The sequence below is a fragment of the Electrophorus electricus genome, chromosome 11 (genome assembly GCF_013358815.1).
Source record: "Electrophorus electricus isolate fEleEle1 chromosome 11, fEleEle1.pri, whole genome shotgun sequence".
Lineage (NCBI taxonomy): Eukaryota > Metazoa > Chordata > Actinopteri > Gymnotiformes > Gymnotidae > Electrophorus > Electrophorus electricus.
Window position 1 is genome coordinate 14,940,626 of NC_049545.1, and position 22,049 is coordinate 14,962,674.

Genomic DNA, 22,049 nt, shown 5'->3' on the forward strand with positions numbered 1-22,049 from the left:
GATTTGTTACATTTATTTGGATAAAAAAAAATTTGTTTGACAAAATTAAGATGTCTAAGGGAGGGACATTACATTATTCAATTTTTATTATATAAGTATTACAGTTTCAACTGAGGCCATAATCAGATATTTTCCTTTTAACAACTACCACATGTTCAATATGTTCAGCTAAGATAATAGTTCACATATAACAGGTGGTATTATTACAATAGTATTATATTAATTTATTTGAACTTAAAGTCTAATTTTGTATTCACTAGGAAAGCGAATTCATCAGCTCAACTCTACCTTTGCTAGCTCTCTGCAATTCCATCAAACATCTAAAGACTTTCAGGCTTGGATAGAACAGAAGTTGCAGGATCAGGCTGGGCTTCAGACCATCTCAGCAAAGGTGGATATTCTGAGTCAAAGCTTGAAGGAGCACAGTGCTGTTCAGAGGGCCTTGAGTGAACATGAGGAACCTTACAGCACCATTATAAAAGAGGGAGAGACACTCCTTCAGAGCACAGAGGGAGCAGAAAAGCTGGCCCTCCAAGGACAACTCTCAGCCCTCAAGTCCAACTGGGAAGAGGTAAAAAGGGGTGCTGTGGATAGAGCAGAGAAGCTCAACACAGCTATAGATAGGGCCCAGAAATACAAGGAGCATGCAGAAAGTTTGAGCAAATGGCTGCAGGACTATGTAGGCAGGGAGAACATGGTAAAGTTCAGTGTGAACCCTGCAGAAGTTGAGAACTGCATCTCACAGGTCAAGGCCATACAGAAGGATTTGGACAAACGCAGAGCTCAGATGGAGCTGTTGAACACAGCTGCTGACAGCCTTATGGAAGTGGCCACAGCAGATGTGGATGCTGTAAAAGAAGAAAAGATGGTTATTGGGCAGAACATTGAGAACTTGACTGAAGATTTGCAGCTCAAGAAAGAATCACTGGAGAAGCTTTCACAGAGGCTGAAGGAGTTTACTGATACACACAAAGAGCTCAAAAGCCAACTTGAGGATGCAAAGAGGCAGCTGGAATGCCACACTGACCTTGGTGTCCAGGCTTATAGTAATAAAAACTTAACCAACATGAAAGCCCAGCAGAAAAGCTTAGAGAATGTCCAGACACAAATTGAGCACCTTAAAAGTCTAGCTCATGTTTTGGTAGTAGATGTACCAGAAGCTGAGGGAGTGACAGATGTCCTCCTTCAGGCAGACAGCTTAGAGAAGGAGCATAGAACCATCAGCAAAGCAACTGAAGACACCTGTTCCATGCTGGAGAACAAACTTAAGGGCATTGGCCAATTCCAGAACACCATTCGGGAGATGTTCACAAGCTTTACAGACCTGGATGATGAGCTAGATAGTATGGCCTCAATGGGCCGAGACATAGACACCCTGCGAGATCAACAAGGCAACATGCAAAGTTTTGTGACTAAACTCCAAGATCTAATGACCAATACATTGAGTGCCAGAGACACCTGCAAGAAAATGCTAGAGTCAGAGACCTCACCAGATCTACTCGGCCTAAAGAGAGACTTGGAAGCACTGAGCAAGCAGAGTGGCAAGCTGATGGATCGGGCCAATAGGAGGAAGGAGCAGGTTGAGGACATGCTTAAACATCTGGAGGAGTTCTACAACAAGCTACATACATTCAAACAAAGCATGGTTGTTGCAGAAGAACACGAGGAATCCCTAGGACCTGTTGGCATGGAGACAGAGGTCATTAACCAACAGCTAGAAACTTTCAAGGTAAGATAATAATATTTGACTTTTTGCTCTTGTCTTGTTGTCCACTGGTGTCTATAAAATTCTTCAAATGTATTAATTGCTGCCCTCTGATTCTGTCAGCTATGTTGTCATTGTAGCTTACATTGTGAGAAGGAACATTCACAAAATTTCCATCTCATCATTTAATGATTTTTAGCCTATGAAATCAAATCATGACTATGAGTTCTTTTGTTTTCTGTGTGCCTTAAAAAGCAAAGTAATATAGTGCAGTAATAGTCATAATACGGTAATGTAGCCTAATGCTTCATTTAAGTTACATTGAAGAACACCTTCTCACTTAATTGTGCTGACATACAGTAGAATGCGTAGAACGTGAATAATATGTAAGATAATATATCCAAACAAAATTCTGTAAAGGTCATAGTTAAAAACACAGTAATACACTTTGATTGTAATAAGGGAAACGTTGGTTGGTTAGTCTCCACCCATATAGTGGTCCTTTGTGATGCATGTGGACTTCTACATAGATTTTCATCTATAATTAACTTTTCAGTGGTACATTTACCTGCACTCTATAAACTTGAATACAGTGTAACTGAACTGTTTTAATGTGCTCTGTAGCCATTATGTAGACATTACATCTATGTTCTTGTTGTTAAAAAAAACCTCACAGTAATTACACTGTGTTGGTGTGATCTTTACTGCCATGCTGATATGAGTTAAGCAGCATTTACTTGGCCTGTTAGCCACGTGCTTGGCTGTTGTGTTGGGACAGCCATGTTCACTGTGTTGCTGAGCAACCTGCAGTAACAAAGGAGCCCCTGCCAATGTGCCATTTGTCATGGGTGAGCAGTCAGCCAGCTGGGAGCCACTGAGGCTCTGTGTACCAACAACATAGTGAAAAATGACAGGGTCTGACTCCTGCTCTTTCAGTCATCTGAGAAGGCAGACACATGCCTTGCAGCCACCTGAAAGGTTCTTCATTTCATTATGACTTACTAACAAACTAGCAAAAAGGAACTGGCAAAAAATTGTGATAAAGATTTTTTTTTTTCCCAAAGTAATAGTTATTATTCCCTTTTTGTAATTATATTATGTAATGAAAACTATTGTGCCATATTATATTGTTTCCTTCATAATGCTTAGAAATGCCTAAATGTTTGCCACATCTCTGGATAAAACAGATCTACATGATCAAGATGAATTGTGGTATATTAAAATGTTCTACAAGCCTTATTTCCTAATAAGTCTAGGTTTAGACTATAAAAATGCTGATAGTTTTCAGAATTACAATTTAGTAATGCTGTAAAACATCACACGTAAAACTTGTAACATAAGCCACAACAAATGAGAGTTTATGAGAAAAGAGGACCAGTGCAGTTGAGTCATTGTAGGGTTAAGGAGCATCAGCTGCTGCTGATCATTTAGACCCCATGCTGCATGAATGCTGCCTCTTTTGTCTTGTCCCTACATCTGGGGGCTTCTCGCTGCTACTTCAGCTGCTGGGTCAAAATCATCATTGTTCTCAAAGATGCAGTCATTTACCTCAAGGAAATGAAGCACAACATTAAACAAGATTGCGAGATTCAGAATTTTAATTTGGCAGCTGCTATGTGTTTGGGATTAAGAACGTAAGTATGAGTTGCTGGAGTGTTCCCTTAAAATCTGTGGCTGTTATCAGTGAAGTACACAAGAAGAGCATTGCTAATCACATCTCATGCCTTTGTGGTATAATCTGGCTATTCACTAAGAAGACAATACTGGGTCAACTGTCTGCTTCTGTGCAGGTTTTGCCATCTTTGTAGTTTTTTTTTCTTCTTTTGTTTTTTCTTGCATTTTTCCAAGAATCCTTATACGTGTAGAAGGAAATATTAAATGTTACATCGCAGAAACATTTTTTGTGGGTGACTGTAATGGATGAGGGCATGTTTTTTTTTCCACTACTTGACCATGACCTCAGCAACCCCCTATGAACCTAAAGGCATTACTTTCCACTGAATAATGTGCATTACCAGCTCTAAAGGTGATGATCAGAAAGAGAGCTTTATGAAGCCCACAGCTTTGAGCTTAGTCATTGCCCTGACTCTTCGTGAAAACCCCCAAGAGGAAACATGAGATCACTCAGGAACAGCCTTTTACACGTTGTATTATAATGACCTTGGGAGTATATGAAACACCCAATATTCATGCACAGTTTATCTTAACTCTGAGGACTCTATAAAAAGGTCTCTGAAATTGTGTTCAGGGCAGTCTTTGTTCTCTCCTGAATAATAGCTTTGTGTTTCATTGGCTAGAGCTATTATTTGTGTGAGCATTATCTTGTGTGAGATAATGTTGTCAGAGGGTAATTTTCTGATGGGTAGATGTCCCTGTCCTGTTTGCCTGTTCAGGCATGCACTCTCTCAGTAAGTAGTTAAAGCAAATCCTGTCAAGCATACAATATTAAATCACAATAGAACATTTTTTCTCCTAAAAGTATAACATTAAAAGCCACACTTAATTTACAACATTAATAACAAACACAGTAATTTGTGTTTGCTTTGTAAAGAGATATTACTTTTTTATTTCAAAAGGATCCTATTAACTGAAATTAGATTCTACTGGTAAACAAGTGAATTCAAGATAAGAGACATGAAAGTCCTGCCCCCTTGACCAAATGTTCTGCCTCCTTAAATCCAATGCCTGGATTATGTCAAAGTATGTGGGATTCAGCTGCCGAATATCCTTTCTGTAAATCCCACAGATCTATTTAACTGCGTACTCATCTCTGCCAGTTTCCCACTTTTCTCTCCTTGCAAACATGGAGTTGAGCAGCAGACCATGCCTGTATTCCTATAGGCTGTCTTGTTCTTTTGGAGTTGACAAGAACACAAATGAAAGGGGATTCTTCCTTTTATATGGACTGTGCTCGATTCTTCCTTCCAGCCTGGTCATTGGCTATAAAAAAAAAAACATGTCCCATCCATGCACTTGAATGTGCTCATGCTGTCATTTTCTAGGACTAGTAACCTCCCTAAACATTCCAGAGTAATTAAGTGAATATACAGGCTCCTCGACAACTCCCCACATGATAACACCAGAGAAAAGGGGGTTGGAGAGTATCTGTTTCTGCCCTGTGTGATGTCATCTGAGAGGAGGCTGTTTGCTTCTAAAACCTTTTTTTCCCACTTTCCCCTCTCTGTACTGAAGGAGGAGGGCTACTGTCAGAGCAGGAGATGAATAAGAAGTTAAGTCAAATAGGCCACAGAGACAGAAAGGGAAAATTAAAACAGGGTCAAGCATCCACCAATCAACATGTGCTCTCAGCATAAATTGGAGCTGCGGCAGATGTGTCGGAATAATGAGAAGGGGGCGGGGTCTTGAGCACATTGCCAGGAGGGTGTCTGTCATTGCCGGGTGGACCACAAGAGAGGTCCAAGAGCGTTTTTTTATTGTTGTTTGTGCTGGTGCCCTACCCTACCGCTTTTTTTTTTTTTTTTTTTACAAATTGGAGTATTGTATCAGGATTTTCCACTTCACAATGGAGATAGTTCTGGGGAGAGCCACTGCTGACTGCTCAGGAGAATAGAAAAATGCCAGCACTTTTGTTCATAGGATGTTTGTGACGAAACTTAAGACTGACGAAACAAGCTACAATAAGCAAGTTCTTACAATGAGAAGATATGAAAACTAATGCGTTGAATATATGGAACTGAATGTTCTGGAGGAAGATGAAATATTACTAAAAGCGCTCTACATTGCAAGATATATTATTGACTTAGCTCTCAGCATGAAATTGTTTTATATTACAGATAACATTTGTCTTATTTTTTCCTATTGGAAATCTTCATTCATTGAAACTTCTATTTATGTATATTGAAGACTGCTTCTAAAATAGATTTTTCTATTTATTCTTAGACTTCATGTTTTGGCACAGTGTATGATAGGATGCACTTTTTAAGAGTTCACCATGTAAGCTGATATGTGCTTTATAGCCTTTTTATGCCTTTTTCTTCAACATGAATGGATCTTTGCACTGAAAACTCATACCTCATTTCTAAATTTAAATTTCACAACATTAAGTGTTAGTTATTGGTAGAATGGGCAAACCTCTTAGCAGACCTGACTGCCTGCGCCAGAACCCCTCCTGTGTGGGTAAAGGAGAAGAAGAGGACCTGAACATTGATGACTGCTATGTTCCCCAGAGATCCATTTATGACACTGTGCGGCTCAACGAGCAGATCGACTCTGGTTCTAAGGGCAGCCTGGCCTCCCGGCATTTTATTGGCACTCTGCCTTACGCCCACCGCACCCTGGACATGAGTACGCTTTGTGGAAATGGCGTCCTGGTTTCTTCCAGTGCCTTCGAGCTACACAGCAGGGAAGTGTCACGGTTGGATGAGCAGGTGGTGTTCGATGGGCTGAAGCTTAATGGCGCAATAATCCGTGGGGCAGGCACTGTGGCAAGGAAGGTGCGGGTGCAGGGTGAGAGACGGGAGCCTCAGCAGCACCGGCGCTCCTGGAAGAGTTACGCACAAGCCAGCCTCAGTGAATATGGAAGCTGCAGCGGTACCCTGTGTGCTGACGGAGCCGGCCGGCAAGCCTTGGTGCGAGTCAGCCAAGGGCGGAGCGTCACGAACTCTCTGACGTCGGAGGATGATTCTGGCCTGTGCAGCCCCATGGTGGAGCGAGAGCGGCGGAGCCAGCGAATCCAGTGGAGACCCATGCCAGGCACCAGGAGCCTCTCCTCCACTGAGGCTGTGCACATATCTGAGGAGCTAAATGCAGCGTGCTCCCTCAGTTTTAGGCAAAAGGAGTTTCTGTTCTCTGCACCTAGCATGATGCACCAAGCAGTACAAGAAGACCAAAAGCATAAAGACATGTGTGCAATAGGCCTCAGCGACACTGAACCAAACATTTCTAATGGTAGTTGCTCAGATATACGTAGCAAAATAGCAGTTGGGTCGATAAAACAAACACAGAACTCTACCTATGACAGCCAGTCTAGGACGATCTCAGGATATGATGAGTTACCCACAGCTGAACTTCTTGAGGATACTTCATCTCAGGAGGAAGTTGAGCTTTTAAGCATAGTTGTGACACAGCCAGAGACTGTGTCACATCACAGTCCCTCCCTGGAGCAAAATGTTACTAAAGATGCAGAGTTTTATGAAAATGAGCAAAGAATCACAGAGTCTAAAATGGCTGATTTGGAAGAGTTTCTCTTGTCTGTGGAAAGAGAGACAGGTCTTGCCAATGGAATAAAGTGGGCTATTAACTGCAAGGGAGATGAGGAAATACAGAGCTTGTTAACATCCTTAGCTGCATGCCCTGAGATGGATGATATGGTCTTGCCATCTTCACAGGTAGGCTATCCCAAAATATCCCTCTTTAGCCTTAAGCCTTACCTCATTAGGTCAGCATGGCAAATATATGATTAGCATTTCCTGCGAAGTTGTATTGTACTGCTCTTGCTACCTGATTATCAGGTGGCTGCAATGAGTTTGGTATCATTTTCTGTCAGTGACTCACCTTCTATGATGTTATACAGCTGTGTATTAACAGTAGCCCCTTTCTGAACTGCTGACTGGTCCTACAATGTATGCTGTGCCCAATTCAGTGGAAAGTCTTGCCATAAAAGGAGCAAATAAAAGCAAACATGGTTCAGGTATTCAGAGTCAAATATACTGAAAGAGGCAGGTACTCTAATTGATGCTTTTATAAAGAGGATTTTGTATCTTTGTGCTTTTGTTGGTATGGAGCAGTGAGCCTTTGTTAGGGAATGGACTGTACTGTTGTCAACTATTGGAATTTAGTGATACAAAATCTGCAATTTTTCATTATATTAACAGTAATACATTTTCCTAGAACTAGAGGGCTGATGATGATTCCTTAAAATGACACTTTAAACAAACCTTCCAAATGGAATCATTCACGAATCAGCAAACCATAATAAATGACTGTGACAGCTTAATCTGTACGACTTCTAATGAGATTCACATCAGTGTTTCCATTCAGCCTTTGACATATCTCTATGTTTTCCACTCACTTTAGGTTTTCCAGAAAGATACCATTGAGTCACTACAAACTCAACTACAAGAGCTAAACTCGCTAGGCCAGGGCCTTATTCAGAATGCTCCCAAAGGGACTGTTATTAAGGGCCTTGAACATGACTTGGATGAGGTCAACAACAAATGGAACACCATCAACAAAAAGGTGACACTTTTATATCTATTGTCCGTTAGCTAAAAGATCAACTTTTTGTACTCTATTAAGAGTTCTATATGTTTCTGCCTATTTGATCATGTCAGGTAGCAGAACGCTCAGCACAGCTGCATGAAGCTCTGCTGCACTGTGGTAGGTTCCAAGATGCTCTCGAGTCCCTGCTCAGCTGGCTTACAGACACAGAAGAGCTGGTGGCCAGCCAGAAACCTCCATCAGCAGAGTTCAAAGTTGTCAAAGCACAGATACAAGAACAGAGAGTAAGTATACAACTCAGCAATTCTGTGATATTGATTATAAAACTTGCCTGTATTGAAGGCCCAGTTGGGAAATGCTTCCCCAAGCAGGTAAGGTTTCACCACTCCCAGTAGACCCTTTAGGATAACAGCAGCACACGAAGACTGCTACCATGAAAATATACATCACATATGTTTACCATGCTCCCATTTAATAAAGTCAGGCTTACTCCTGGGGCCACACCACTGTTTTATCAATACAGCAATGCAGGATATAGGCTTTAATAAGAGATCAGAAATATATGAAGGCTTTGGAGGATTTATGGTCAGTTTATCATGATGCACATATTGTTTTATTACCTTGCTTTGCAATTGTATATTTTGCTCTTGTGTGCCATGGCCAGCTCTTGCAGAGACTGCTGGATGACCGCAGGCCAACGGTGGAGCTTATTAAGAAGGAGGGGGGGAAGGTGACAGAGCTGGCTGACTCTGTGGATAAGGAAAAGATTGGAAAGGAGATTGAGTGCCTGGGGGAGAGGTGGGATGCTCTGCTGAAAAAAGCGGAGAGCAGGTAAAAGTGCTGCACTTTAAGTTCATAAGGATATATATGTTATCATCAGGAAGTGAGATAAAGTGTCCAACTATTTTAGAAAATCTCTTAAAACCTCTCTTACAGTTAAATAGCAAAGTAAAAATATTAGTGGGTGTAGTTCAGTTTTTCATGTGTAACGTTAATCAGTGATTAAACATTGGGTCATTATACTTCTATCCTGGCAGACGAAAGCAGCTGGAGAATATTTTGGTGGTGGCCCAGCAGTTCCATGAGACACTGGAGCCACTAGTCGAGTGGCTCACTGCTACAGAGAAATGTCTAGCCAACTCAGAACCCATAGGCACCCAGACATCTAAACTGGAAGAGCAGATTTCTCAAAATAAGGTACAAAGCTGCAGTGCTTTCAGGCACACCTGTACTTATTGGTTCATCCTGCGTTAAACCCCATCCATTTTGATCTTTTTTCACACCTTTATGTTATCACTTTTATTGCATCTTTATATTATTGTCACATTTGTTTTTGATATCTATTATTTTTTTTTTTTGTTATTATTCCATTCTCTTTGTGTTCGCTATGATCTCCCCACCCACCCACCACTGTACTCTGTGTGCCATGGTAATCAGACCTTAGAGGAGGAAATTATCAGCCATAGTAAGAGCTTGTACCAAGTGATGAGTCTGGGCCAGGAGCTGCGGACGGTCAGCTGCATGGATGATAAAGAACTGGTCCAGGCCAAATTGGACAGCACTCAGAGCAGCTACATCAAGCTGCAGGAGTGCTGCTGTAGGAAGGCTGAGTTGCTGCAGCAGGCTCTGTCCAATGCTCAACTCTTTGGGGAGGACGAAGTGGCTCTCATGAACTGGCTTGATGAGATCCACGGCAGGCTGAGTGAAGTCATGGTCCAAGACTATGCACCAGCCATGTTGGCAAAACAGCACGCCAAGCAACTGGTAGACCAGATCTGCTCCTCTGCAGGCTCTCCTCTCCAACTTTTCTTGTTGCTGCTATCTATCTATCTATCTATCTATCTATCTATCTATCTATCTATCTATCTATCTATCTATCTATCTATCTATCTATCTATCTATCTATCTATCTATCTATCTATCTATCTATCTATCTATCTATCTATCTATCTATCTATCTATCTATCTATCTATCTATCTATCTATCTATCTATCAACCAACCATCATCACAATTTAAGTTATCTGTGTTTACTCAATTATCTTGTTGTCGTTGTTTAAGGATTATTTGTGGTTAACTGAGATTTGCTCTATGGTTAGGTTCTTCATGAAGATATTGTGTTAAGAAAACAGAGTGTTGACCAGGCATTGCAGAATGGAATAGAGCTGTTGAAACAGACCACAGGTGAGATTTTTCATTTTATTTTAATTCATATTATTGTCATTTTTATAACAAAATATTAAAACTTTGTAAATACAATGAGTATAGAATGTGTTCAACTCCAATATTTGCATTCAAGCACATTTTCAAGAAAACTACTGTATCTAAAGTTAATAATATTGGTAGCTGATAATATTGATACAGTGGTAGTGCTTACCCAGTCATATCTGTATCAACGTCTGAAAGGCTGAGTAGCAGGGCGTGGAGTGTTTGCGGGGGTGGGGGGGGATGTTATCTTCCACTTCCACTTTACACTGAGCCTTTTAGCAAATTTTAGAATTGCCTACTGAGAAGCAATCTACATCTGTAATTCAGCTGGCTAGTTTAAAAGCTTTTTCACTTAGTACCACACCATGAAAGCTTTAGAAATGGCAAAGTGCCAGGCTGAGTAATTTGTCTGCCACTTTTATGCAGGTGATGAAGTTGTCACCATTCAGGGCAAACTGGATGGAATAAAGACAAGATATGCTGAGATTACTACAATGAGCAACAATGTGCTGAAGACCCTGGACAAGGTCCTGTCTCTGGCTACGAGTCTACAACATACACACGAGGAGCTGAATTCCTGGCTGGAGAAGGTGGAGTCTGAGCTGGCTGTGTTCAGAACTCAGGAACAAGTGGGAGAACAGCTCACTCAAGTGCAAGTGAAGCAAAATGTGAGTACGCACTTTTAGCCTGCAAGGGATTCTTCACCTTTAAAGAAAAGCTTGGAGGATCCAATTTGCATTATATGAGATCGTCAAATTACCCACTAGTCTTCATTCATTATTAGCTTTAGTAGCACTTTTGGGTGAAGGGTTTTTTAAGGTGTTATTACATTCTAGTTTACATTTGCTATTGCTAAGCTTCATGTTAGTTTTTAATGAGTTTATGTGTACATTGCAGTCTGTCTGAAATGGTCTACTCGTTTACACATTCACTAATCACCAGTTTAGTGAGACAGTTCTACATGTAATGGTACATAGGGTATGCAAAGGAGACAAAATTTGGACAATACTAGCTTGTGCCGGAAATATATAATGGTGGTACTATCACAACACATTGAATTAGTGTAGTTTAGCAATGTTTTACAGCTTCAAATGTGTTATGTTGTGACTGTATTAATACTTATCTCTGTGGTTACATCCCATTTTATGAATAAAAACTACTGAAATACTGTAATGCGTATTTCTTGAGCATGAGCGTTCACATTCTATTAATATATTCTGTGAATGTTACTTTTGCACTCACATGAAATGGCGATGCCAAACCAGTCAGCATTTCTTTTATACAGGCAGTCCAACAGTATTAACATCTGCCATAGGAAACTGTTATGCATTGTAGTACCTTTTCACATAAACTGTGAACATCAGTTGTTTACTACATTTACAGTGCATGATGGGTAACAATATAGTGAACTATATATGGAACTTGAATTTTCCACTGAGAATTTGGACAACACTACAACAAAATGGCTGAAACTCTAAAAAGAACACTAAACAGTTTCGGACAAAGCTTAGGAAGTACTAGCTGTCTTAGCCTGTTTGCATGAGTGTGCATAAACTGTGCTTTGCGTTCAGGCGCTACTGAAGGAGGTTCAGGAGTGCAGGCCAGTGGTGGACATGCTAAATGAAGTGAGCAGTGCCTTGCTGGAGCTGGTGCCATGGCGTGCCCGAGAAGGTCTGGACAAATTGGTCACTGATGACAATGAGCGCTATAGGTCTGCTAGTGAGGCCATTGCCAGGCATGTCAACCAGACTGGAGCTGCCATCTTGAAATCACAGCAGGTAACCTCAGGTGCTGCAGGTACATGAATAGTAACAAAAAAGCAAACTCACCACATCGATCATAGATTCACTCCAATTCGGTTGGCGTCACTAACACAATATAGTGTCATGACAGCTGAGGTTGATTGGCCCTTCCATAGAATTTCTTTGAATAATATGTTGTTTAAAACATAAATGGTGCATTAATATCAAAATGCAATGTATATTTTTTGTGAGCTTTTTCTACTATAATCAAATGCCATTACCTGTACTTGTTGCTGATGCATGAGTCTGGTGTTCAGTTTAAGCAGGCAGCAGACACTGAGCTGGCCTGGCTGACTGAGGCAGAGAGGAAGCTTACATCCCTAGGGGACATCAAGCTGGAGCCAGAGCAGACTGTAGATCAGCTACAGGCTCAGAAGGTCAGACTGACAAGCCATGGTTATTAGTGGCTGACCCCACCATTAACAACAACAGCAAATGTGTCTGTGTGAATATAACCCATACCATTAACAGAAGCACCCTCTTTTTCCCAGGGTTTCTCCATGGATATTATGAGACACAAAGACGCTGTGGATGATATCACGAAGACTGGAGATGCAATCATGAGCAGTAAAGATGAAGCAGAGAAACAGGCTCTAAAGGTGAAAACAAAAAACCCTTAGTGTAAAGAGATACCATCCAGAATCATGACTGAACCCCATATGTAATGTACACCTACAAGACATGACACATCTTTTGTGTATGGTAGCGGTTTTTGGATGTAACCATTATGTGTACGTGACTGCTGTTGTCATGGGAACAGGCTAAGGTTCAGGCCCTCCTGGAGAAGTACAACGTTGTGAGTCACTTGAATTCAGAGCGCTGTCTGCAGCTGGAGAGGGCCCACTCTCTGGTCTGCCAGTTCTGGGAGACCTATGAAGAGCTGTGGCCATGGCTGCATGAGACCCAGGCTAACTTCACCCAGCTCCCTCAGCCAGCCATTGAGTATGAGACTCTCAGACAGCAACAAGAGGAACTGCGGGTAAGAACATAATGGAGGTCCCAAAATAGCAGCTACTTTTTAACATCATTCCTCCACATACCTTCCTAATAATACACATGGTTTTGCTGTTAGCAACTGAGGGAGCTGATTGCGGAGCACAAGCCACACATTGACAAGATGAACAAAACTGGCCCTCAGCTGGTGGGGTTAAGTCCAGTGGAGGGGGAGAAGATAAGGGAAACCTACCAGGCCACAGACAAATTATATGCACAGCTAAAAGCAGATGTTAAGCAGAGAGCTACAGCCCTCGATGAGGCCATTTCCAAATCTACCCAGGTTTGTCTACTATGTTGGGTGTTTTTTCTTTGCCAAAGTTTACTTGGAGTTAATTTCAGCCTTTTTGCTTATTAGACTTGAATTACTGCTGTCTTAATAGCCTTAAATTCTGTATGTTCCTGGCAGAAAGTCTTGCTAAAAAATCTATTGTTAATCTTATCTTTAAAAACAAAATCACTTCTTTTATAGTTGTCCAATATAGTAACAGGTCATTAGTGAGGTGTGATGTCAGAACCCTTTGATGGAAGTAAACCTTTAAATGTTGTACAGCCTGTTTTTGTATAAAAAGGATATATTAGTCATGACCTCTCTGATATGAGCATGAGGAGGTGTGAGTTCTTCATTTTTCCACTAAAACGCTTCCTGACAAACTCATGTTTAACAGATCTGAAAGTGATTTTATTGGAAGATCAAGAAAAGTTACTGGCTAGATCGCTTGAAAAAAACTTTTTAGTTTTTAGACTAAACTACATAATGCTTGCCCTGATGCTTATACCTGCATGGGTAATGCAACTGTATGACTTTAACTTAATGTTTGTAAAATTTCTATCTGAATGGTGGCCTGTCCCTCTTAAAGTTCCATGATAAAATTGACCCCATGCTGGAGTCCCTGGTGCGAATAGCAGAGCGTTTGCGCCAGCCCCCCTCCATCTCTGTTGAAGTGGAGAAGATCCGTGATCAGATTTCTGAGAACAAAGCTGTGAACATGGACTTGGAGAAACTGCAGCCCTCATATGAAACTCTGAAGCAGCGAGGGGAAGAGATGATCACTCGCTCAGAGGGAGCAGACAAAGACCTGTCTGCCAAAGGTAATGATTTCAATCCAAAGGTAATAATCTCAATTAATCTCAACTGGTACAGTCTACTGTCATCTCAGCCAAAATGGTTGGTTTACCATATGTCTGTCACAACAAAATGAAAGGTACAATATACTTTGATATACTTTATATACTTTATAGCTGTGCAAGACAAACTGGACCAGATGGTATTTGTCTGGAATGACATACATGCCCTTCTGGAGGAGAGGGAGGCAAAACTCCTAGACGTGATGGACCTGGCTGAGAAGTTCTGGTGTGACCACTGTGCACTCATTGTCACCATCAAGGAAACACAGGACCTCCTGAAAGAGTTGGAAGAGCCTGGAGTTGATCCTTCGGTGGTCAAACAGCAACAAGAGTCTGTAGAGGTCAGTTAGCCATTGACTCAACGTAAAATAATAAAATATATCTTTTAAAGCATATATTTAGCACTGAACAGTACACATAGTTTGTTTGTAGCTTGTTTAATGCACTGCTGTAAAGGAGGATATGTTTTGCTTCCCACAGGGGTACAGAGAGGAGATTGATGGTCTTCAGGAAGAGGTGAATGTGGTCCAGAATCTAGGAGCAGAGCTTATGACAGCTTGCGGAGAACCAGACAAACCAGTGATCAAGAAGAGCATTGATGAGGTGATAGTGCCAGAGATATGGAAATGAAAATGCATGAAAGCTTTCATCATTGGTCTTACATTATTTAGAATGTTTCATTTATAGGCTAGTGTGGTTTATATGTCCTCATACTTTATAGATTTTTGCTGTCTTATGAGGAAATTGCCACAAACATCTGTCTAATCAATATGGCTCGGGCATCCTTATTTAAATATTTTGTTATTCTTGAATTAAATGTTCATTATATCAAAAAAGTTCATATACTTAGCACCAATTTTTTAAAAACTCAGTATTAAACTCAATATCTACTCTGCATACTAGGTGAACTTGGCATGGGAGACTTTAAATAAGACATGGAAAGAGCGAGTTGAGAGACTGGAGGAAGCCATGCAGACTGCTGTTCAGTTCCAGGATGGACTTCAGGTATAGCATGCTCCTCTAAAATGTGAGACCTAACAGTGCTGTTCCACATAGGAGTTGATCAGGATGTGGTGCTGTAATTGTATTAAATTTACATTTTACAATGAGTGGCACCATCACCCATGATGATTAATGTTTTTACACATACAATGGACATAGAAGTATTCATCGCTGATGAGCACATTTGAAGACATTAATAATTGTAGTTTTAAAAATAATTTGTTTAGTTTGATGAAATAACAAGTACCATTTAATCAAAACCATTTAAACTCATCAAATGTAAAATGTATAAACATGATGAAAATCTCAAATGGCTAAAGCAAATAGTGCAGACTGACTGCTTGAAAGGTCTTAGGCGTAATTCAGTTCTGCAGCTTTTCCATTGTTGTCTCAAGGGTGAAAATGCAACCTGAGTCTAGGTAAAGGCAGCATTGTCAGTGACAATAGTGCTCCATTCCATCTCTACAGGGCATGTTTGACTGGGTGGATATTTTGGAGAGTAAACTGGATTCAATGTCACCTGTGGGCACAGATCTGGAGACTGTGAAACAGCAGATTGAGGAGCTCAAGGTATTACTTTACTGTTTCTGCATGTGTGAGCTTTTTTTCCCTTCAACAGACCTGGAATTACCTTGTTTGGTTTATGCTAATAAAAGTATAAAGATGTTTCAGTGATTCCACATAGTTGTGCCTTGACTGTTTGTTTCATAAACAAAGTGACCTTTCAGATGAAATTACAGTTGTGTTTATCCAGAGAAGGATCAATTCATTTTCTGTTCCACAGTTAGTTCAAAGCTACATTGTGGTAAACATTGTATTCAGTATATGTCAGTATAATTTGAAAGAGAGATAAAGACAAACAATCCTAAATTTTTCCTTTATTGTTGACCAAGGGGCACATCTATATTTTTTAGTACTTAGAATCAAGTACAAATGTAGACAGGGGATATTGAATGTTATGTCTGGTTCAGCATATAACTTTTCACATTGACGTGCCCATGCAGGAGTTCAAAGGCGAGGCTTACCAACTTCAGATTGAAATGGAGAGGCTGAACCATCAGGCAGGACTGCTGCTGAAGAAAGTGTTAGATGAAGCAGACCGCATTGCCATCCAAGAACCCATGAATGAGCTCAAAATGCTCTGGGACAACTTGGATGAGAAGGTCATCAACCGACAGGTATGGCAATGACTATGAAAGCCTTTGTGTCGTGTTCTTCAATGACCGTGAGTGACTCCACTATTTTTCCTGATGTCTTGCAGCACAAGCTGGAGAGTGCCTTGTTGGCTTTAGGGCAGTTCCAGCATGCTCTAGATGAGCTTTTGGCCTGGCTGACCCATACTGAAGACCTGCTAAGTGAACAGAAAAAAACCAGCGGGGACCCCAAAGCCATAGAGATAGAGCTTGCCAAACACCATGTAAATGCAGGGATTTATATATTGTTAATATGTTTTTGAGATCTCACGATCTGTCCAAAAATGTTTTATTTGTTAGTTACAGAGGCCACGTGTCTTTGGTAAAACACATCTCTCCCTGAATATTAACATGTCATGTTCTCATTAGTTTTTATCACTACTATTGCCAGGTGTTGCAGAATGATGTCCTTGCACATAAGAGCACGGTGGAGGCAGTGAACAAGGCAGGCGGTGATCTGATCGAGTCCAGCGCAGGTGAGGAGGCCTCCGGCCTGCAGAGCAAGCTGGAAAATCTCAGCCAGCGCTGGAAGAGGATTCTGGAAAAGACTGAGCAGAGGAGGCAGCTTCTGGACAGTGCCTTGCTCCAGGTCTGACTGAGCTTGGAATGTGCAGGTTTACTAGAAGGAAACTGTGATTGATGATGCTCTCAACAGGAGTGAAGGACTTTAATGAAGGAATGTGCAGACAAAGAAGGAACATGGCAGGATTTTATCAGACCTATGCTCACACACAAATTCCCATGCATGCACAGACACATGCACATGTACTGGAGGAAGCCCTTGATATGAGATCTGAAATAGATGTTGAATATTTCTTTTAATATCCTGTGATTTTTCTTTAATCATATTTTTGGAAGAAAACATTCCCAATTTTCTTTTTAGTATAAACAGCAAAGTTCAGATGAAGTTTGATGTAGCCATTCTTGCTAAGACATTTTAAGATCCATATTTAAGCATCTTACAATACTATAAATAAAACTCTGGAGACAGTTGCAATGCAGTCTACTACATACTACAATGCATCTGCTCACAATGTATGGTCTACGACAGCATTGTTCAAGATGGGAATTTGTCATTTTTACTCAGTCCAGATTAATAACAGAAACGGGAGGGTTTTTTTTTTTTTACCTTCTTTTCACTCCCTGAAGCCTCCTCTAATGAGTGTATTGTCGTGACACTGCATACATTGTGTTTAGGCCCAAGGTTTCCATGGTGAGATTGAAGATATGCAGCACTGGCTAAAAGACACAGAACGTCAGCTGTTAGCATCAAAGGCAGTTGGGGGCCTACCAGACACGGCCCGCGAGCAGCTTAACACCCATCTGGTATGTATTTAAGACTGCAAGGTCTGGTATAGATGGCAAGTTTGTGCCAGTTCAGGACTGATTGCTGACAGTATGTTTGTTTTTGTTTGTTTGTTTGTGTGAACAACAATAAACAAGATTACATAATTAATTAGCAATCCTATAGATTTTGAATAGCCCTAGAAAGCGCTTATTAAAGAAAACAAACAAACAAAAAACTAGCTGTGTAGTACCTTTGCATGCTTCTTTGTAAATCCATGTATATTTGAGTAGTTAATTAGTCGCTGAGTAGAACAAGAGCAGAAAAGAATAAGAGCAAAACAATAAGAGCCACATAGTGGTTATATGTATAACAGGATCAATATGTGCAGGCTAAATGCCTTTCCCATTGTTCCCTTCATAAAGGAAATGTATGCTGTTTTGTATGTGTGCACAGGAGCTATGTACTGCAATGGAGGTGAAGGAGGAGGTCTACCAGCAGCTTCTTCACCGAGGACAGCAGCTGGTATCCTTGATGCCGGAGAGCCAGGACAGCACCACTGAGCTGGACCTCCGCAACCTGCAGGACAAGTGGGAGTGCGTGCAGGCCAAAGTGGCCGAGAGGAAGGTGGGTGCGCTGAGCAGCAGATCCCACATAGGAAATGGTCTGTCATGATCCACGTCTTATCCCAGGGCTGTGAATTATGGTGAACTCAGTGAGGATATGGTCAGAAGGGGTGCTTGTTCTCGCCTGCCTGGGGCAGGTATGAAATCAGTATAGAACAAAAGTGGCCCTGTCTGTTCAGACATATGACTGTTTTTTATTAGGACTTGCATCAAGCTATGGAGTGAAGAAAAGTATAGGTTGGTTTGGTCCTAAATTTTGTTAACTCAAATCTTCTGTTTAGTGATGCATCATCCCAGGATTTAAGCTTGACTTTTGAATTCAGGATATAGGCTTTACCACTGAGTAAGGTCAGTGCTCTTTGTGTCAATACATTTTATGTTCTAATTGTTTTAACCTGGTTTGACATCAGTTTACAGGATTAGTTTGATTTCAAAAATCAAATGTTTTTAAAGCACCACAGCTTTCACTAGAGAAAGTGATTGGGCTGTTTACCAGACAGCACTATGAGCCAGGCTGTAATATGGAGTCAAAGCATAATGATCCAGTATTTGTGGTTACTGGGGAAATGTTTCTCCTTCACATCCTCTTTCATTATAGCACTTGGAGATCAAGACTTCCTCTCTCTGCTCAATCACCAGAAGATTAATCAAATGTCGACACTGGTTTCCATTGTACTGATGTAATTATGTCTTGAGTAACTGAAGCCGTATGTGTATTTGTGTGTGGTTATGGGGGTGTGTGTGTGTCTGTGTGTCTGTGGGTGTGTATGTGTGTGTGTGTGTGTGTGTGTGTGTGTGTGTGTGTGTGTGTGTGTGTGTGTCTGTAGGTGAAACTGGAGGAAGCATTAGCAATGGCCACAGATTTCCATAACTCGCTGCAGGATTTCATTAACTGGCTTACACAAGCCGAGCAAACCCTCACCATGGTCTCTCCAGCCTCCCTCATCCTGGAGACCATCTTGTTCCAGATTGATGAACATAAGGTATCTCTGTGTGAGTGTGTGTGTGTGTGTGTGTGTTTGTGTGTGTTATATCACTGTAAAGTATACATTATATCCTTACAAAGTATCTATACACCCTAATCTATACATTACATCTACTAACTAATCCTTTATTGGAGGAATCTGTTTTTCATTTACAGTTAATCATGTGATTTAACATTCACTGATGTTTTTAAACCACATTATTGTGGTTTTTGAAGACACAGTCAGAAAACCTCTGGTCTTTTGAGCATAATCACATGAAGTTTTAGGCTGGCTGTGTTCTAAATACAGCAGCCTACTTTATAATTGTTTGTTTAGAATGAAATTATTTGCCCTTTTACTCCAAAGAGATTGTGACCCTCCCAAGTCCAAGTACTGCCTCATCTTTCCTTTCTTTTGTTGCCCTGCAGGTCTTTGTGACTGAGGTGAATGCACACCGGGACCAAATCATCGAGCTGGATAAGACGGGCACCCATCTGAAGTACTTCAGCCAGAAGCAGGATGTAGTGCTGATTAAGAACCTGCTCATAAGTGTGCAAAGCCGCTGGGAAAAAGTGGTGCAGCGCTCGGTGGAGCGAGGACGCCTGCTGGATGACGCTAGAAAACGTGCCAAACAGGTGCAGAACCAAGACTATGCTTGAAGTGATTTAAAGTATTATTTCCATGTTTTTGAGCTCAGTACAGTCTTTACCCTAGTATTTCTAATAATCAGACACAGTATACTCTTAAAAACTTAGATCATCCTTCAATAGTTTGGTCAAAATCTGATTGACATTAATAAACTGCATTGTTTTACCAAGATTAAATATTCAGTGCATGGATCTAAACATCTGTTTTTATCTAGCCTTGACCCTATAGAGTCGTACCCAGGGATCATTAAGTCAAAGGGACCTTCTCGTCTTTCTTTTCCCCCAGTTCCATGAAAGCTGGACCAAGCTGATGGAGTGGCTGGAGGAGTCGGAGAGGGCTCTGGATTTAGAGCAGGAGATTGCTAATGATCCTGACAAGATCAAAATGCAGCTAGGGCAGCACAAGGTAACCAGATCTCAACACACGCCTTCCCTTAGAACCTGGAGAAAAAAAAAAAAAAAACAAACATTTCCCACATCCTACCAAATTAGTGAGTTGCACATCTGTAGAAACACATTAAACCATGTCTGGGCATGGTGAGAATCACAAAACCAGCTGCTCTCTATCACCCAGTTATTTATTAATTGGCTGTGACTCACACAGGAAGAATCACTCTGCCGCAGTGATAGCAATTCTGTGTTAATCCTATGTGCTTGTAATTGTGACCTGGTACACCATCCAGTGTGTATCTTATTTTGGGTCTGCCCTAAATCCAAAATAATCCCTCTCTCTGCTGATTAAATAATAAATTAGGCCAAGCCCTAGTCTCTGATACTGATAATCCAGGAAGATAATAGGAATATTAGAATTCTATCCTAGCCTTGCCAACAGGAGCATGACTCACTATTTTTTCTCACAGCAGAGGAGCAAGAGCACACTGCCATGTAATTAACAGCTCAGCCGTGATGACTCAGGACACCTTCTGTTGACTCAGTCACAGAAAGAAGCCATCCAACTCCACAAATTTTAATGCATGTCCTTGAACCTAAACATTAACCTTGGTTTTCTGCTTTTTGGGATCCTGTAGGAATTCCAGAAGGCTCTGGGTGGTAAACATTCTGTGTACGATACTACCAGCCGCACGGGCAGAGCCCTAAAGGACAAGACCTCCCTTCAGGATGACAACCAGAAACTGGACGACATGCTCTGTGAGCTCAGAGACAAATGGGACACCGTGTGTGGCAAATCTGTAGAGAGGTATGTCTATATGTTTTAGAGTGGAGCTGTACATTCCTTTACTCTCTCTCTCTCTCTCTCTCTCTCTCTCTTTCTCTTTCTCTCTCTCTCTCTCTCTCTCTCTCTCTTTCTCTTTCTCTCTCTCTCTCTCTCTCTCTCTCTCAGACAAATCAATGATCAGACAAATCATTCCCTGTTTCCTGTTAACATGGACATATGGGCTTCACTCACAGGCAGAACAAACTGGAGGAGGCTCTGTTGTTCTCAGGCCAGTTCACAGATGCTCTGCAGGCTCTGATTGACTGGCTTTACAAGGTAGAACCTCAGCTGGCAGAGGATCAACCAGTGCATGGAGATATAGACCTGGTGCTCAACCTCATTGACAACCATAAGGTACTGCTTGCCTGTCCTTATTTTGGTAACATTTGTTGATCCTAGACAATTTGTTAATAGGCAGCACTGGGGGCTGTTCTTATGAGTATAAACCTGAAAGCTTTTTTTAGCATGCCAGATACTGGATAAAATTGATTAACTGTTTAAACAGGGATTACTGTTTACAGCTGGTGTTTCCCAGCATAGTCTCCCCTAGGGTTCTCTCCTCATCCCTGCCCTGCATGTCCAGTGGTTTTATCGAGACCTTCTAAGGTTCTGTTCTTAGAGCCATTGGCTTCAGTGAAATATAATGATGGTGGAATAATGGCACTTTTCTCCCCCGTTTTCCTTGTCCATGTGTACAATGTGGAAATATTCTGCACTTTCCAAGCCCTTTCCAATTAAGGAAGCAGCGGAACTAAATCACAAACAAAAGCTCATCTCAGTGTCTACATCTCACTCTCTACATGAGCTCTGTTCAGCCTCTCTGATGGGAAACGTAGGGTTTATCTGCTCAAAGCGTAACCTTTAGCCTCAGGACACATTCTCCAGTGTTTTCAGACTTGTCCAGTCCTATTAGTGTGGTTTCCTCCTGATCAGCATCCTTTTTCTTGGAAGGGATTTAAGCTCTGATGACCTGATCTGATGAACTGGTCAGTGGTCAGTGCTATGGTATGTCACACATTATTAAACCTGTCTTCTGCTCTCATAAACTCTAATTATAGCCAATGTGAGGGTTCAGGAGACTGACATGCCATATTTGGGTT

The 22,049-nt window shown here is 41.2% G+C and overlaps 1 protein-coding gene across 1 annotated transcript in view; it reads left to right on the plus strand.

Annotated features, from left to right (window-relative positions):
* dst (dystonin) overlaps positions 1–22,049 on the plus strand; it is a 104,710-nt gene that overhangs the window by 71,680 nt on the left and 10,981 nt on the right. Inside the window, exons 62-89 of the mRNA XM_035531626.1 lie at positions 261–1,729; positions 7,742–7,903; positions 7,999–8,169; positions 8,550–8,716; positions 8,923–9,082; positions 9,323–9,649; positions 9,984–10,068; positions 10,519–10,760; positions 11,664–11,870; positions 12,152–12,271; positions 12,386–12,493; positions 12,655–12,873; positions 12,967–13,170; positions 13,748–13,979; positions 14,130–14,356; positions 14,496–14,618; positions 14,919–15,020; positions 15,486–15,587; positions 16,022–16,195; positions 16,279–16,434; positions 16,602–16,799; positions 17,408–17,536; positions 17,952–18,122; positions 18,949–19,104; positions 19,515–19,721; positions 20,020–20,139; positions 20,762–20,931; positions 21,144–21,303. Coding sequence (XP_035387519.1) covers positions 261–1,729; positions 7,742–7,903; positions 7,999–8,169; positions 8,550–8,716; positions 8,923–9,082; positions 9,323–9,649; positions 9,984–10,068; positions 10,519–10,760; positions 11,664–11,870; positions 12,152–12,271; positions 12,386–12,493; positions 12,655–12,873; positions 12,967–13,170; positions 13,748–13,979; positions 14,130–14,356; positions 14,496–14,618; positions 14,919–15,020; positions 15,486–15,587; positions 16,022–16,195; positions 16,279–16,434; positions 16,602–16,799; positions 17,408–17,536; positions 17,952–18,122; positions 18,949–19,104; positions 19,515–19,721; positions 20,020–20,139; positions 20,762–20,931; positions 21,144–21,303 — 6,068 coding nt within the window. The remainder of the gene's footprint in view (positions 1–260; positions 1,730–7,741; positions 7,904–7,998; positions 8,170–8,549; positions 8,717–8,922; positions 9,083–9,322; positions 9,650–9,983; positions 10,069–10,518; positions 10,761–11,663; positions 11,871–12,151; positions 12,272–12,385; positions 12,494–12,654; positions 12,874–12,966; positions 13,171–13,747; positions 13,980–14,129; positions 14,357–14,495; positions 14,619–14,918; positions 15,021–15,485; positions 15,588–16,021; positions 16,196–16,278; positions 16,435–16,601; positions 16,800–17,407; positions 17,537–17,951; positions 18,123–18,948; positions 19,105–19,514; positions 19,722–20,019; positions 20,140–20,761; positions 20,932–21,143; positions 21,304–22,049) is intronic.